General features: G+C 46.1%; 1 protein-coding gene across 1 annotated transcript; it reads right to left on the bottom strand.

Annotated features, from left to right (window-relative positions):
* Positions 1 to 434: 434 nt before the first annotated feature.
* Positions 435 to 17,621, bottom strand: LOC149429873 (gastrula zinc finger protein XlCGF66.1-like). Its single transcript, XM_089666321.1, has 8 exons — positions 17,566 to 17,621; positions 16,119 to 16,247; positions 15,784 to 15,918; positions 15,574 to 15,697; positions 15,360 to 15,457; positions 15,110 to 15,280; positions 8,808 to 8,949; positions 435 to 7,309 (listed from the first exon to the last, which is right to left on the bottom strand). The coding sequence occupies exons 2-8, from the start codon at positions 16,212 to 16,214 to the stop codon at positions 6,651 to 6,653; spliced, it is 1,425 nt and encodes a 474-aa protein (XP_089522447.1). The 5' UTR covers positions 16,215 to 16,247; positions 17,566 to 17,621; the 3' UTR covers positions 435 to 6,650.
* Positions 17,622 to 18,170: the final 549 nt, after the last annotated feature.

The raw sequence follows: 18,170 nt of genomic DNA, 5'->3' as shown, positions 1-18,170 counted from the left end.
TTCGTCACGCTGCCCCGCCTACATCCTGGCTGCCCCGCCTACATCCTGACAGCCAATGTTTGCCACGCTCCGCGGGCCGGATTAAAAGGTCCACCGGGCCGTAGTTTGCCCATTGCCGGGCTAGCTGCAGAGTCCTGACTTTTGGGGCGGCCGCCCGAGAGGAGGGAGGGGAGCGGGCGCCCGGCACACAGAAGAGCCGCATTAAAGTTTGTAAAGAGCCGCATGTGGCTCGCGAGCCGCGGCTTGCCGACCACTGAGCTAGGCAAACAAACACACACCCAAACCAACCTCTTTTTGTCAGATCTCCTAGTTTACAATCTGCACATAATCTGCCAACCAACACACAGTACAATTACATACAGACTAACAAGGAGTTTAGACAGAGCACATAGACACAACAATATAACAATCTCTCTAGGGAAATGAGCCTGAGCTTAGTACACAGAAGCCACTTATTAATTCTATAATGTAATATCCAGAATTTAGGAAGTACATAAAATATTTACAAGGAAGGGAATTACCAGAAAAAACATACACAGTTTGTCTATTATCTTTTAAATTAAAAAGGTATTAAAAAAACAGAAAAAACAACTTTTACCAAGGTTTATCCTGTGACAGGAGCAGTTTTGAACTCCTTCCATGAGGATCACTGCGTCCATATCTTATGATCTTCTCAATTTATTGAGATATGGATGCTGGCTTAACTCTAATGGCTTTCAGATCAACCCAGGGGGTGTTCCATCCTCAGCCCCGAAGGATAGTTCTGTGTTCTGATTGATATGACAAGAGTTAAATGGGCCAAGAATGGTTCTGATGGCTGAGTCCGGAATAGGATTTCTGACACCAGTGTCAGTCTGATTGCAACAAGACCAATTACCGCTTGGCTGTTGTCAGCTGGATCCACACAACTGTTTTGTGGATCTCTTATAAATTCTATACACACTACACATGCCATTATATATGTATACGTAGCTCAAAATGTGTGCGATCAGAAGGAAATATTTTCGTCTCTCTGCAACTAATATTTTAGTTTCTATGAGAGATTAAATATATTCTTCTAACCTTTGACATATATCAATGGTTGGTAGACACTTTGGGGCCTTCTGGGTGTATAGGCCTTGTCCCCTGCTGGACTTATTTATTTCAGGTACTTATATAGCGCTGTCAATTTACACAGCGCTTTACATATACAGTATCTCCCAAAACTGAGTACATTCCTCACATTTTTGTAAATATTTGATTCTATCTTTTCATGTGGCAACACTGAATAAATAACACTTTGCTACAATGTGATGTAGTCAGTGTACAGCTTGTATAACATGTAAATTTGCTGTCCCCTCAAAATAACTCAACACACAGCCATTAATGTCTAAACCGCTGGCAACAAAAGTGAGTCCACCCCTAAGTGACGAGGTCCAAATTGGGCCCAAGTAGCCATTTTCCCTCCCCGGTGTCATGTGACTCATTAGTGGTACAAGGTCTCAGGTGTGAATGGGGAGCAGGTGTGTTAAATTTGGTGTTATCACTCTCACTCTTTCATACTGGTCACTGGAAGTTCAACATGGCACCTCATGGCATCGAACTCTCTGAGGATCTGAAAAAAAGAATTGTTGCTCTACATAAAGATGGCCTAGGCTATAAGAAGATTGCCAAGACCCTGAAACTGATCTGCAGCACGGTGGCCAAGACCATACAGTGGTTTAACAGGACAGGTTCCACTCAGAACAGGTCTCACCATGGTGGACCAAAGAAGTTGAGTGCACGTGCTCAGCGTCATATCCAGAGGTTGTCTTTAGGAAATAGACGTATGAGTGCTGCCAGCATTGCTGCAGAGGTTGAAGGGGTGGGGGCTCAGCCTGTCAGTGCCCAGACCATACGCCGCACACTACATCACATTGGTCTGCATGGCTGTTGTCCCAGAAGGAAGCCTCTTCTAAAGATGATGCACAAGAAAGCCCACAAACAGTTTGCTGAAGACAAGCAGACTAAGGACATGGATTACTGGAACCGTGTCCTGTGGTCTGATGACACCAAGGTCAACTGATTTGATTCAGATGGTGTCAAGCATGTGTGGCGGCAGCCAGGTGAGGAGTACAAAGACAAGTGTGTCTTGCCTACAGTCAAGCATGGTGGTGGGAGTGTCATGGTCTGGGGCTGCATGAGTGCTGCCGGCACTGGGGGGCTACAGTTCATTGAGGGAACCATGAATGCCAACATGTACTGTGACATACTGAAGCAGAGCATGATCCCCTCCCTTCAGAGACTGGGCCACAGGGCAGTATTCCAACATGACCCCAATCACACCTCCAAGATGACCACTGCCTTGCTAAAGAAGCTGAGGGTAAAGGTGATGGACTGACCAAGCATGTCTCCAGACCTAAACCCTATTGAGCATCTGTGGGACATCCTCAAATGAAAGGTGGAGGAGCGCAAGGTCTCTAACATCCACCAGTTCCGTGATGTTGTCATGGAGGAGTGGAAGAGGACTCCAGTGGCAACCTGTGAAGCTCTGGTGACCTCCATGCCCAAGAGGGTTAAGGCAGTGCTAGAAAATAATGGCGGCCACACAAAATATTGACACTTTGGGCCCAACTGGACATTTTTACTTAGGGGTGGACTCACTTTTGTTGCCAGCAGTTTAGACATTAATGGCTGTGTGTTGAGTTATTTTGAGGGACAGCAAATTTACATGTTATACAAACTGTACACTGACTACGTCACATTGTAGCAACGTGTCATTTCTTCAGTGTTGTCACATGAAATAGAATCAAATATTTACAAAAATGTGAGGGGGGGACTCACTTTTGGGAGATACTGTATATTGTACATTCACATCAGTCCCTAACCCTCAAGGAGCTTACAATCTAAGGTCCCTAACTTACATACAGTTGTGTTCAAAATAATAGCAGTCAGACATCACTAACCGGATCAATCACTGTTTTTGGTAGAAATTATATTTTTACATGGCAAATAATTTCCTAGCAGGTGTAGTAGAGTAATAGAAATCCAACAGACCCAACAGTCATGACATGCATGCTGCTGATTCTGTGTACTTGAATCACTCATTGAAAGGGACGTGTTCAAAATAATAGCAGTGTGGAGTTCTATTAGTGAGGTCATTCATTCTTTGATAAACAGGTGGCAATTATTGCCCTTATTTAAGGAAGGAAGGCAGCAAATGTTGTACATGCTGGTTACAGTGCATTTCTCTCTGAAATTCTGAGGAAAATGGGTCGTTCCAGACATTGTTCAGAAGAACAGCGTACCTTGATTAAAAAGTTGATTGGAGAGGAGAAAACATATAAAGAAGTGCAGAAAATGATCGGCTGCTCAGCTAAAATGATCGCAAATGCTTTAAAATGGCAACCAAAACCTGAAAGACGTGGAAGAAAGCGAAAAACTACCATTGGAATGGATAGAAGAATAGCCAACATGGCGCGGACTCAGCCAACAATCAGCTCCAGGAAGATGAAAGAAGGTGTGACGTTCCCTGTGAGGACTGTTACAATTAGAAGACGCCTATGTGAAGCCAAGCTATCTGCAAGAAGTCCCCGCAAAGTCCCACTGTTGGAAAAAAGACATGGCTGAAGAGGTTACAATTTGCCAAAGAGCACATTGACTGGCCTAAAGAGAAATGGCGCAACATTTTGTGGACTGATGAAAGTAAGATTGTTCTTTTTGGGTCTGGTGGCCGGAGACAGTTTGTCAGACGACCCCCAAACACTGAATTCAAGCCACAGTACACTGTGAAGACAGTGAAGCACGGTGGTGCAAGCATCATGATATGGGGATGTTTCTCATACTACGGTGTTGGGCCTATTTATCGCATACCAGGGATCATGGATCAGTTTGAAGACATCAGAATACTTGAAGAGGTCATGCTGCCTTATGCTGAAGAGGAAATGCCCTTGAAATGGGTGTTCCAACAAGACAACGACCCCAAACACACCAGTAAACGTGCAACATCTTGGTTCCAGACCAACAAGATGGACGTTATGGAGTGGCCAGCCCAATCCCCGGATCTTAATCCAATAGAAAACTTGTGGGGTGACATCAAAAATGCAGTTTCTGAGGCAAAACCAAGAAATAGAGAAGAACTGTGGAATGTAGTCCAATCATCCTGGGCTGGAATACCTGATCACAGGGGCCAGAAGTTGGGTGACTCCATGCAACACAGATGTACAGCAGTTCTCAGAAACAGTGCGACTACAACCAAATATTCATGAAGTCATTCAAAGGAAAGCAAAATCTTCCAACATTTTTCAGTTTATATAGTGAATGTTTGAGTTTGTAAAGAAGAATACAAACACTGCAATTTTTTTGAACCGTCTAATATTCACTTTTCTTCAGGAACCAGACCTCCTTCTCAGGGATTCCTCCAGACAGCTGGCTAACTAACAGGATTTAGCTGGGGTCTGGGGTGGTACTACAGGAGAGGCTGGCTAGATCTCCTGAAGAGACTGATTGCTGTAACCACTGTACATAGTTCAGGATGTTCTCCTTCGTTTCTCAGTTCCATTGGGAATTCCGTACACCCCTTACCCCAACCACTACACTGACCACTGACATAAGGGGATCCTTCTCCCATTGGTCACCAATGTAAGGGACCACTACACTGACCACTGACATAAGGGAATCCTTCTCCCATTGGTCACCAATGTAAGGGACCACTACACTGACCACTGATATAAGGGGGTCCTTCTCCCATTGGTCACCAATGTAAGGGACCACTACACTGACCACTGATATAAGGGGGTCCTTCTCCCATTGGTCAACTATATAAGGGACCACTACACTGAAATAAGGGAATTCTTCTCCCATTGTCACCAATGTAAGGGACCACTACACTGACCACTGATATAAGGGGGTCCTTCTCCCATTGGTCACCAATGTAAGGGACCACTACACTGACCACTAGGAATGAGATCTGGTTTGGACTTAACCCAGGTTCAGACAGAATTTACAATTTTTTTTCCATACTGTAACCAGAGCAGTGCAGTGTTACCATAGTGACAAGTGGAAGTGAACAGGGCTTTTCTTTTACACTATGATTGCTTATAACAGTGATGGTTACTGCTATAAGCAATCAGTTCCCCCCCCCTCCTAGATTGTAAGCTCCAAGGATCAGGGCCCTCCTATCCCTCTTGCAATGAACTGTATTGTTGCTGTATTGTCTCCCGTTATATTGTAAAGCGCTGAGCAAACTGTTGGCGCTATATAAATCCTGTAAAATAATAATAATAATGAATGACATCCATTCAGAGCCGGTATGTATTTTGCCATAACTATCACATGCTACAGTTGGGCTGTGATGTTCCTTGTCTGTACCACGTGATCACTGTGATCAATCACAGAGATCATCACAATACTTCACAATGAACGGCTATGAATGAACTGTATACAAATGTCATGTGATCGCTGTGATTGGTCACAGACATCACATGATACCAGGATCGGCCTAGTACAGAGATCTGTCATTGGGACACAGTGGGTGACAGGTTGTGCCACAGCACAGCCGCTAGGGTGGACGTCATGTCCACCCATATTGAAAAAGCCATCTTTTGACAATAGGCCGAGTGGGAAGGGGTCAAATAAATACCTCCTGACTTTTAGAGGTCTATTCATGAATGTTTTGCGTAGCATTCACCCAATGACAATTCATGTACATTTCTTCTGTATGAATGGAGGGGGGACAAATGTTATTAGGCTATTCGCTGAGCTGGTCGAATGGTTTCCATTGATTTAAAATGAAAAATGTTATATTTTAGGAAAAATATGGCACTAGTTCTTAAGATGCTTAGTGAAATCTAGTGACCAGATGCGTTGGTTGGTTCAATACCATATGTTATTTACGAAAATTGGAGAGTGCCAAATGTGGTGCAGCTCTGCATAGAAACCAATCAGCTTCCAGGTTTTATTGGCAAGTCTTAATTGAACGAACTGAAGTTGGAAGCTGATTGGCTCCCATGCACAGCTGCACCAGATTCTGAGTGCTCCGGTTTTAGTAAATCTCCCCCTATGGGTATAATTAACTTATGTTCATCAATGTCTACTGTACTCTAAGTGCATGAGTATGATGTCAGGTGTTAGCATGAATCCATGCCTAATGGAGGAAAGGGGTCTATCTAGTGGCCATAGCTTTTCCTAATAAATATCGCAAATCCGAAAAATAGCGAAATAATACATTATGGCCACTAGATGGGGCTGATGATGATAGGAAATCACTGCTTTAAATAAAACATGGCCAATATTTATTGTGGCCGGATGGAAGCTTGAATAATTTATCCACTGAATTTTGAAAAATAGATCTCTAAATGTCTACAAAAGCTTCCACCACAAAATGTACTCAGCCAATGGAAGGTCAGGACTCCATTCTTCTCCTGCTATCAATGGCCAACCCAGTCCCACACTTCATCCACGTCTTTGGTGACCTCTGATCTCCTTATCAACTGTTTCTTCCATGATGAAGATCAGCCATGGAGTATATCTGAGGTGTATATCAGGGTGTGCTTCTTCCTCACATGAGAGCTGGGATGTCCAGCAACATTCATCTAGAAGACATTTCCCGCACTCAAGGCACTAATACACCTCCAGGGTTGTGTGGGACCCTGATGTACAGGAAGACAGGACTTCAATGAGGATCAATTCCTTCAATCAGGACAGGAATACGGCTTTTCCCCCGTGTGACATCTCTGATGGGTGTAAAGATTGGATTTGTCTGAAAAACATTTCCCGCACTCAGGACAGGAATACGGCTTCTCACCTGTGTGCAATCTCTGATGTCTGTAAAGATTGGACTTCTGTGAAAAACATTTCCCGCACTCAGGACAGAAATATGGCTTCTCCCCTGTGTGAGATCTCTGATGTGCAACAAGTGCCGATTTATCTGCAAAGCATTTCCCGCACTCAGTACACGAATATGGCTTCTCACCTGTGTGTAATCTCTGATGTTTGTAAAGATTGGACTTCTTTGAAAAACATTTCCCGCACTCAGGACAGGAAATGGGCTTCTCCCCCGTGTGAGATCTTTTATGCACAGTAAGATGGGATTTAAATTGGAAAAATTTCCCACACTCAGTACAGGAGAAGCTCTTCCCTGTTGGAAGGCCGGCCCGGTCCCATACAGTCTGAGGTTCCTCAAGATACGAGGAATCCGATGGTCCATCTACACTGGGTGGTGCCGGATGGACATTGGAGAGAGCCGGGTTTTCTCCTGGACTATACTGTGTGATGTCCTCATCTTCTACTTTCCAGTCTGGAGACAAAGTGAGACAATCCTCGGAGGTTTTCCTCATCTCCCGGCCATGATCTAAAATACAAAGACAAAGAGGATTACTAGACAGGAGCTGATTGGTTCCCCCAAACCAGGACTCCGCCCACATCAGGCAGCTTGGTCTCTGAGGAGCTTGCAATTCCACCCTCAAGGGAACTAGGAAATGGCTCCTCTGATCTCCTACCAGGTCATTTCTTTATTCATGGCCCTTAGTCAGAGAGTGAGGAAACAACCAGAACTGTCTTTTATAGGAGGGACAGTGATGAGGGGATTATAGGACGAGGGTCCCCACCCCCTCTATCACTCATCGCCATCTTCCCAACACAAGAAGTACTGCACTTCCTTATTTAGTCCATGATTTAGTCATGAAGAACAGCGGGGCTGAGCTCCACCAGAGGTCAGAGAGTGAGGATGGGGGGAGAACAACCAAGATGAAGACTGGACTGATCCTGAAGACCACCATCATTGGGGTATTGACTCCTCCCTCATTATCACTTTCTGTTTAAGGGTCCAAAGTTGGAGGATGTTATCACATTATTATCACCATGTAAAAGTCTGTGCTCCAATCACATCATCCGATATAAAATGTCCAGCTGGTAGGAAATAGGTTTTACCCAAAGAGAATCCATATTATGTTTATATACATACATAATAATAATCATAAACCCCATGTTTAATGCATATTAGATGCCCCCATTTTATTTACCCTCCAGCTGCTGGTAAAAATTATACACCTCCCAGCATCCTTCAATCTCACTGTGTACAGCATGTACCAGAGATGGCTGCATAAATGCATCAGTCACACACACAAGCAAACATACAACACCCAGAAATATAGATACACGGGACAAAATCAAATGATGAAATGAAAAAAGTGCACAGAATTCATATAAATAATGGTGATTATAGTCCATGATATATGAAGTAATAATGTATTGTTTTTGAAATACAATATTTCTTCAACTTCATATAATTTCCCAAAATGTTCCACCACCATGCTCTGTGTTCTTTGCAGAATATGTAAAGGCTCAACAGAATGTGATGATCCCCCTCACTTATTTATAATGGGCCGTGACATTCTGGAGACAAGTTGCAGAGGTCCCACACCGCTGCCTCCCATCTCCTGAGACTGCACTCAGTGACTTGGGTCTGAGACTATACAGACATATCCCTCCACCCGGCACAGCCAGCAGACCACAGAGCAAGGAACCCTGGGAGAATTACTCTGTCAGGGATCTTACTAGACCCGGGCATGGGGAAGGAGACTTATAGCACATGCCCCAGGTGGAAAAAATGAACATTTTGCTACCAGCAGTGCCCCATAATCTCCATAAATCCAGTCTAGATTCATAAACTGTGTCTGCAGCACAGAGAAGGAAGATTATCCGAGAGAAATCCAGGAATACAGGACGGGGAACACAGCTCAGGAAAGTGACCAGGGGATTACAGGCTGATATCACCCAGTCCCCGCCCTACTCTGGACCAATCAGTGAGCAGTATGGGTGGAGGAATGGATTTAGTGTTCATGACCCACCTGTGCTGATCTCTGTAGGAGTGTCCTCCTCTATAAATGTCCCCGTTATTCCATCCTCCTCCATAGACTGCTGATCATCCCTCACATACGCCTCTTCTTCTTCTGATTTAACCTCAACTTTTATATCTATCAGATCTTCACCCTAAACCAAGAGAATGAGAGAAAATAACATCTATAAAATATAAGTGTATGATTTTGATTTGGTATAAAATTCCCCATTCAAATATATACCTAATATTAATGTGTCCTGTTGAATTCTATGAATTGTATGTGGAATTGTTACATTGTGGAATAAACATTTTATGGCATGCTCTGCATTCCCAGAGCCTTAATGGCCTTACATGTCATGTGTGACTGCTTGACTGAGTTATTATTGTTTAACAATATGTCAGAGGAAAGTGTTTTTCATGGTTCCTGGAAACAGACATCCTGCCAAGACAAATTAGCTGTTTACAGCTCTGGCCAGGTCTGGACACTGTCTATTTGTGTTTTAATTAAGATATGATGTTATTTTCAGTTTGGTAAAAGTTACAGCTTCAAGTTCCATAGTTTGCAAAGGGTGGGGGGGTTAGGAACACTGCTCATGAAAAACAAAAAAGGCCGTTGCATACAGGTTCCATGTCTCTATTAAACACAATCATTACACCTCCCCCCTCAGGTGGTTGCATGAGAGGGAACTGCAATTTTCCTCCTGACGCAACAGACGTCTGCTGCCGGTTTGACTTGTCAGGACACAGGTCCGTTTTGCCCAGAAATTCACCTTGGTGTGATCTGGTACAACTGCACTGCTGGAGAACCAGCTTCCTTCTGAGAAGTGTGCTTTTCTCCCTAGCAACACTGTTGTGCCAACAAAGTGGGTTGTGAGGGGTGAGTACCAGTCTGCTGTGACCACCCGGATATTGTGGCAGCTTCCGTGGTGCCCACATGGTCACAAGACACTTCTGTTCAGGGGTGTCATATGCTACCTGAGATGTAGCTTCCTGTCTAAGGATGAGATGTCCCTCTCCATTCTCATTCCTCGGGCCTAGGACTACACCTGACCCAAAAGGTAGGGGCGCCTGTGTGCACCGGAATTGGACAGGTGAATTCCGGGGCTTGCCTCACAGGTGTGCTGACTGTTACCTTCGGGTTGAACAATCCTCTTTACATGCTAGCATCAAGGACGCCATTTTCATCGGTTTCCTATTTGGTAGGTCAGTCACAGGTTCAGCTGAGCCATTATAGTTGCACCCAGGCGTCCTACTGTAGCCAGGTGTACCCAAGAATGATGAAACCTGCTTTTTGGCCTGGGGAGTAGGCCAGGCCATGATCTCCTCAGCCTTCCCAGTGCCAGACCTCTGGGGGTCTCTTTCTACCTGTGGTTCCCAGTGCTGAACCTCTAACATGCCCCTCTGACAGTTAGTGTTTGACTGTTAGATTAGGCACTATCAATTTGTTCATGACTGGTCACAGGAGTCCAAGTTGTTCCCCCCAGACAGGGCCGAACACTGCAAGGCTCATAAAGTAGGCAACTGCACACGGTTCCACTCCATACCGTAGGTCACTCATGACACCTGGAGAGGTGGCTGGTGCGTTCTCAACCCCAACTAGCCATACCATAAATTCTGGCAAGCCACATGGGGTGGTGAAGGCTGACTTGTCCTGAGCCTCCTGGGTTAGAGACATTGGCGCATATCCTCTGCTCAGGTCCATGACAGTTAGACAGCGGGCACCTGCCAGCTTCTTCATTACCTCATGGTTCCTGGGCATGGAATCAGCCACAACCGCAGGGCTGGTGTTCAGTTTTCCAAGGTCCTCACAAAGCCTGGCCGTCGGATCCCCTTTGGGGAACGGAACAACTGGTGATGCCCAGACCCCGTGGGACTTCTAAAACCCTGACTGCGGCATTCCCTATGTCTCTTTGGCCCATTCTGTCTGCACCCCGTGAGATGAGGCGGACCGAAGGCATGACGGAAGGATACACCCTGTTGTCTGCCTTATGAACAGCATGGTTGGCCCTCATAAGCTTTCCCTGAACCCAGACACCATTTACCATAAGCATTGCCAGCAGCTGCTGTACCTGAATGGAGAGGAAGGGTGATTGGAGCTGAAGGCCTAAGCTCCTTCCCTGAGGGCCAGCTGTCAACTCCAGTAGAGCCCCTCGCACTTCTAATCCAAGTGTACTGCCACTGCCCATGACATGCATTGTGCTGGGGGTTGTGAGGGGATGAATCTAAGCCAGAATTAATTCTGTGTGACTTCCTCCCTGGCTTTAGGTTTTCCCCATGGACCTTGACAGACCATATCAGGTGACACTCTCAATACATGTCCCCTAGGCTGACTGGAAGCAGTGAGCAGCTGGTTAACTCTTCAAGTCCCCAAGCCCCCTGCCTATAGACTATTCATTCCTAGCTTCTCACTGACCCAAGCTGTTGTTTATCTTTCTCAGCAGGGAAGCTCACAGCTAGCCTGCTGATGGCTTCAACAACTTGGTCACTCCCCAATGCTAGCTTAGCCGTGGGACTACAAGTACCACCCAGCTGTCCAGTACCATACAAAAGACAACTGCTGGGGGGTTGTCGAGACAGAATCCTCTGGGCTGGAGCAAGGAAAGGGCCTATCTGGACCATCCCGTTGCTCAGCACCCAGAGACTGTACCTCTGCCCACTTCACAGCACTGTGGGTGACCCCAAACAATGGAAAAACATCATCAGTACATTAAGTAATTACATTGTTAGTATCAACTGCACATGCGTTTGATACCTCCACATGCAAAGGGGTCTCCTCTCTTTCCCTAAGAGATGGAGAACTTTATACCTGTACACTCACCTCACCCTCCCTCTGTCCATCCACAGGTTGCCCAGATATTGACTCAACATCTGCACACCATACCTTGGTATGTCCAGAGAGTTCCGTGGGGGCATCCGGGATATTCTTAGCAGGGGCATAATAGGAAACAAGAGTACCTAAAGCAGCACCCAACAGAAGAGGTGTGGGGATTTCATCCGAGACTCCCACCTCTCTCATCCCACTTCCTGCACCCCAATCGATGAAAACGTTAGCATGGAGTACGCGTGAACGGATCCCCCCAACTCCAGGGAGGGTAAAGAATCTCTCTGGGATGATATCCTTTCTTTCTATCACCTCTGATCTGATCAATGTGACTTCTGCTCCTGTTTCAAGGAAACCAGTTATGGTCTAGTTGCCCACAGTGACTGGCTGCAAGTTTGCGGTGGTTACCCGAGTTTTCCTGCGGAGAAAGCATGGAAAAAGGGTTGCTGGCCAGCTGATGTCATCTTCTTCTGCTCAGGGCACTGAGTCCTGATATGTTCACCTTTTACAGAGCTGTAGCATCTGTGGGTGTCAATGGAGATTAGTGGGACACCTGGGACTGCAGGTGCTGACTCACCGCTGTAGGAGGGGTTGCCATGGATGATTTCCCTCCTTTCCAGCCATTTGTAGGAGAACTGCAGTGGTCAGATACCCGAGTGTTGATATAGATCTCTGCCAGTTCTGCTGCTGCTTTGGCAGACGCTGGTCCTCAATCCAGCACAAACTGTCTGATGTCTGCTGGACAGAGGTGCAGCAGCTGATCTTGGATCATGAGATCCTCCAGGGACTCGAAGGAGTCAGCTTTTAGGCCTCTGGTCCACTGCCAGAATGTGGTGTGTAAGTGACTTAACATATCCGTATAGGAGTCCTCAGGTCCATTTTGCAAGGACCTAAATCACTTTTGGGGCTAGCTGATACTTCCGAACAATTGCAACCTTTAGAGCTTCATAATCATTGTCCTGCTCCACTGGCAATTCGACAGGCATCCAGGGCCTTGCTGCGCAGCCCTGGTGTTACCTAACCCATTGTATTTGGGGCAGATGCTACTGACGGCAAGTTTTTTTCAAATGACAGTAAATACTCATCAATGTCACTGTCCTTTTCCATTACCAGAAACTTTGCAAGGGCAGAGAGGCGTCCCTGTGCTCTAGGGACCCGAGGTTCTGAGCCAGCCACTGTTGCTGGAGCCTAGCCATCTCCATTTCGTGCCGGTGATCAGCCTCCCTCTTCACAGCCTCTCTCTCAACCTGGCATTTCTCCCTCTCAGCCGCTGCTTGGTGTTCCTCTCCCTCAGCCTGGCATTCCTCTCTCAGCCTTGCGTTCCTCCCTCTCAGCCGCTGCTTGGCGTTCCTCTCTCTCAGCCGCTGCTTGGCGTTCCTCTCTCTCAGCCGCTGCTTGGCGTTCCTCTCTCTCAGCCGCTGCTCGGCGTTCCTCTCTCTCAGCCACTGCTCGGCGTTCCCCTCTCTCAGCCGCTGCTTGGCGTTCCTCTCTCTCAGCCGCTGCTTGGCATTCCTCTCTCTCAGCCACTGCTCGGCGTTCCCCTCTCTCAGCCGCTGCTTGGCGTTCCTCTCTCTCAGCCGCTGCTTGGCATTCCTCTCTCTCTCAGCCTGGCATTCCAGAATCTGCAGGTACATCAGAGGATCCATCTCCATGATGCGTTTCAGGGCTTCCTGCATTTGATGAGAGTCTGTGCCGGTTACAGGCACTCTGGTGCTGGCCTGCTCACGCTGCGGAGTGGAGGTGACATTCTGTGGTACTCCAGTGTCAGTCTCTGTTTGTCCATCCTGCGAGGCCGTATCTGAACCACTGGGATTGGAGATGGCGGGAACCCCTTCAGTTTCAGGTTCCCCAGGGTTCTGGTCTGCCCGGATATCAAACTCCTGTAGGGCATGAATCAAACTTTCACGATTCTTGCCACCAACATCAATTCCTCTTACTTCACACTCAGCACATAAATCATATTTGCTCATCCTCTTGTATTCAGCTAAACCAGGCAAAATTGAAAGAAGAAAAGATAGAGCAGAAAGCAGAAATAGGAAGGAGCTGTTGCTGTATGTCTCTTTTATAAAAAAACAAAAATATGCACCACTTGTCTCTAAGGACTGTTTCCACAAAGGTTACAATCCTTCAGTGCAGAACTAATTCCTAACGCTGCACTGAATGCTCTAATGCAGAACTATCCCAGATACGCTGCCAGCCAATATGTGACAGAACGCAGCGTCCGACCCCTGTCCTTCTCACCAACTCGTGACAAAGGACCAGCCAATCTCACACCGTGTTGTCACTCACATAACAATGCCACCCTCAGCCCTGCACAAAGATTTTCCAGCTCGCAGGATTACAATTTATGTGCCAGCAGCCTGATAGCACTTATTACTGGGTTAGGTTAAATATGCAATTAACCCTTCAAACTCCAACCTGCCTCCAGATAGCTTTGGGACTATCAACCCTTCACAATGTTAGCAAGAACAAATGTGAACAATAAGCGTCTGTAACACACACTGTCACCACAGACAGGGATATTCAGAGGATTAATACATACAGTAGCACTCTTCCAGAGGCAGGGAGTCTTTAGTTTGCATTAACAGCCTTAGAGATAATTTTAACACTTTTCAAAATAGGGTTAATTAATGAAAAGGTCAAATGGTGCAATTATTAAATATTTACAGAAAGCGATGTTACAAAGAGATAAAGAGAACAATAAAGCAACAAAAAAATAAAAAAGGCGTTAAGAAGGCAGAATACTTGCAAAGTCCTTGGTTTTAGCAGAGTTCAATTGTCTGAGCAAAAACGTTGCCGTGGCTGTCTTGGGTGTTCCTTGGTTGATGGCAAAACGAGAGCTCAATCTTAACAAGTATTCTCAGTCCCTTTTCTGTGATTTCAAAGGGGTGCGGACAGAGAACCGATTAATCAATCATCCAGTTTAGGGGATGGGTGCTGGAGGTCACCAAATTTATGATTAAGTCGCAACTACAGTTTCATACCAATATTAATAACTTCCAGTATGTGCAGGTGGTGTTCTAGCAAGTGGCAGATTAATATTCAGAATTGTATTTCAAACCCAGGGATACTAACACAGCGTACCCTTGTCACCCAGGAGGGAGGAGACTGATTTCTCTCCTTTCCGGAATTGTTACGTTGTGGAATAGATAGTTTATGGCATGCTCTACATTCCTAGAGCCTTAATGGCTTACACGTCATGTCGTGACAGCTTGACTGAGTTATTATTGTTTTACGATAGGGCAGAGGGAAGTGTTTTTCATGGTTCGTGGAAACAGACATCCTGCCAAGACTAATTAGCTTAGGTTTATAGCTCTAGAAAAACAAAAATGGCTGTCACGTACAGGTTCCATGTCTCTATTGTACACAATCTTTACAGATGACTCCACCATGGTGTCCCAGAAAAGAATTCGGTGTCCTTTTGGAAACTCTGACTCCTCCATCACACCATCCTCATCACTCTACTCTGTTATCTCCTTTTTAATATTAACCTGTGTGAAATCCCAGGAATACAGAGGACGGGGACATCTCTCTGGGTTTCTGGTATTAGGTGGCTCCATCATATCTTTGAGTCCTTCTGAAAACTCCTCCATCACTCCATACTCCTCATCCTCCTCTTTATTCTCTTCTTTAACAACATTATCATCCCTGAGGATTCCACTCTGAAAGATATAATAAAACATTCATTGCAACAAACATGCTGTGTATAAATCACAACTACCAATAATTGTCATCATCTACCTGATGATGGTGAGGGATGGTGTGACCTTCCTGTGTGGAGTCCCGGGAATACAGAGGACGGGGACATCTCTCTGGTGGGTTCCCATGACTGGATCCATCTGTATGAAACACACACACTGACTGAATCCATTGTTTCTATGTGTTTATCAGATGATGGGGGATCTAGGTGGATCCTCCGTACTGCTCTCTCCTTTACAATAAAGTCTCCTCTTACCCGGTGATGTGAGGGGCGGCTGATTGTCCATCATGATGTCCTTGTAGAGATCCTTGTGTCCTTCTAAATACTCCCACTCCTCCATGGAGAAATAGACAGTGACACCCTGACACCTTATAGGAACCTGACACACACAATGATACAGTCACCATCCAGACACATCCCTTGTCTGTTACTGGAGAATGTCCCAGAATTCCCGGCACCGCTCACCTCTCCTGTCAGCAGCTCCATCATCTTCTTGGTAACTTCTAGAATCTTCTGCATGTTGTGTCTCTCAGGTTTTAGGGAGTCACATGGAGGCACTGTGATGGTCATATGATCACCTGACTTTAGAAGAGGAAAAATCTGTATTGGAAAATCAATAGGAATATCATGTTAGAATCCCAGAATCCTCCTCACCTCTCTGGTCAGGTTTGTGTTTTATTAATAGAGGTAAGAGTGATGTCATGTGACCTCCCAGAATCCTCCTCACCTCTCCGGTCAGGTCTGTGTTTTATTAATAGAGATAAGAGTGATGTCATGTGACCTCCCAGAATCCTCCTCACCTCTCCGGTCAGCAGGTAGATGATCTCCAGGGTGAGGTTTAGTATCTTCTCAGTCATGTGACTCCGGTCCTCCTCCATCCTCATTGGTGCCATCATGTGATCTATACAGGTCTCCTTGTAGACGGATATCTTTGGGAAATGAAAGTAAGAATGATTTGGATGGTATTGGTCACACAATAATAGGATGTGGATGTGAGGGGGGAATAGTACATTTAAGGACTCCTGCCCCCATAGGAAGACATTTAGTTTGGACTGTTTAGAGTTTGATACATTTTCATGAACACAGTACTGACTTGGCCTGCCATTCCTGTTTCTTTTTTTGGGTTTGTTTCTGAACTGATTTTGATAAGTTTTAGATCTGCAGACAATAAGATAAATACGATTCTTCCTATGACTTGTTTGCTCTGAGGCAGTGCTGTGAGGTCATCATGATGTCCAGGAAGGGGAACTTGCTGACTTTTGGCCGGAGTTGCTGGCTAATTAGAATAATTGCCAGAACTCTGACTGCAGAGCTCCAATCTCCGGCAGCTTGCTGACTGACAGGAGTGATGTCACTGTCACTCTCCGCAGTAAGAGAAGGGTTTGGATTGGATAGCAGGAGGATGGTGCTAGTGGAGTAGAGAGCTGTGGGGGAAGAATCTGTTCTCTTCCCTCCAATGACAGCCCAATATAGAGTAGGACAGCAAGGGAGGGGGTTGTTCTCTTGGTTGCCAAGTATACTGTAGTGTAGTATCCTTGCACTCCATCATTGTGTTGGCTGCATAGTGTAATGATTGCCCATTGGCTGCCTGTGTAGTGTCATCATTGCCCTTTGTAGGCCATGTATGGTCAGGATGGTCCTTGTCTTGTCTATTTATTGTCAGTGCTGTTTGTTTAGAGGACCATATTACTAGAATTTATCTCCACAATGAGGAGAATGTTCCGGCCCCGGAAGTGGGGGAATGTTGTGCCCCTGAAGGGGTTAATCTGGGTTCCCACACTATATATGTGTGTATCATCATCTGCTGGAGATAAAAGACGTCACAGTGACTATGGAGGAAGAGGACGGACGTGACTACGGAGGAAGAGGACGGACGTGACTACGGGGGAAGAGGACGGACGTGACTACGGGGGAAGAGGACGGACGTGACTACGGGGGAAGAGGACGGACGTGACTACGGGGGAAGAGGACGGACGTGACTACGGGGGAAGAGGACGGACGTGACTACGGGGGAAGAGGACGGACGTGACTACGGAGGAAGAGGACGGACGTGACTACGGAGGAAGAGGACGGACGTGACTACGTTGGCAGAGGACGGACGTGACTACGGAGGCAGAGGACAGACGTGACTACGGAGGCAGAGGACGGACGTGACTACGGAGGCAGAGGACGGACGTGACTACGGAGGAAGAGGACGGACATGACAGGGGGGTTACTGGGTGTAAATAGGAAATAACATCTTATTACCTCCTCTTCTGCCACTTCTAACAAGGCCTCATCTCTACTTCCTCCTCACTCCCCACTCACCTGGAACTGCTTATTTATACCTGACATCACTTCCTGTCTGTACCTGACATCACTTCCTGCCTGTCTTCCATGGAGACTTCCTGTCTGGGTAGAAGTGAGATCCCCACCTTGTGGAGCTCAGAGGAACTGCAGCCCCGAGAAGCATCTGGTAGTGTGACCCCGGCCTTGTGCTGTGTGTGTATGGACTGTAGATCCTTATAGAGGGGTCACCTCCACTCCCACCAAGGGGGACAGAAATATGTGACTGCCTAGTCCAGCCTTTCTCAGCCAGGGGTCCTACAAAGGTTTTTATAGGGGTTCCTTGTGCACTGAACTATTTCTGGCTCTCAATAACAACAATCTGTTGATGATGGAAGAATGTTCTTCCACTGACTACTGATATATCCTTCTCCCATTGGTCACTAATATGGGACCAATACTCAGGCCACTTACAATACGTCCCTGGTTTGGACTAAAGCGATGTTTGGAGTTTGGAATATGTGTTTGGAATTTATATTGTTTGGGGGTTCAGTGAACAGCTGATCTAAATGGGTATTCAACCAAAT

This window comes from Staurois parvus, unplaced genomic scaffold (genome assembly GCF_062004578.1).
Source record: "Staurois parvus isolate SC_StPar_1 unplaced genomic scaffold, SC_StPar_1.0 ptg002686l, whole genome shotgun sequence".
Classification (NCBI taxonomy): domain Eukaryota; kingdom Metazoa; phylum Chordata; class Amphibia; order Anura; family Ranidae; genus Staurois; species Staurois parvus.
The sequence above is the reverse complement of the archived record's forward strand: the minus strand, read 5'-3'. Positions and strand labels throughout refer to the sequence as shown.

Bases quoted from the DNA above. Each gene is read 5' to 3' on its own strand.
- LOC149429873 (XM_089666321.1), bottom strand. From the start codon at position 16,214: ATGATGGCACCAATGAGGATGGAGGAGGACCGGAGTCACATGACTGAG. The intron at 15,919-16,118 runs GTGAGGAGGATT...TTTCCAATACAG, and splicing joins TCTACCTGCTGACCGGAGAG to ATTTTTCCTCTTCTAAAGTC. The intron at 15,281-15,359 runs GTAGATGATGAC...TATATCTTTCAG, and splicing joins CCATCCCTCACCATCATCAG to AGTGGAATCCTCAGGGATGA.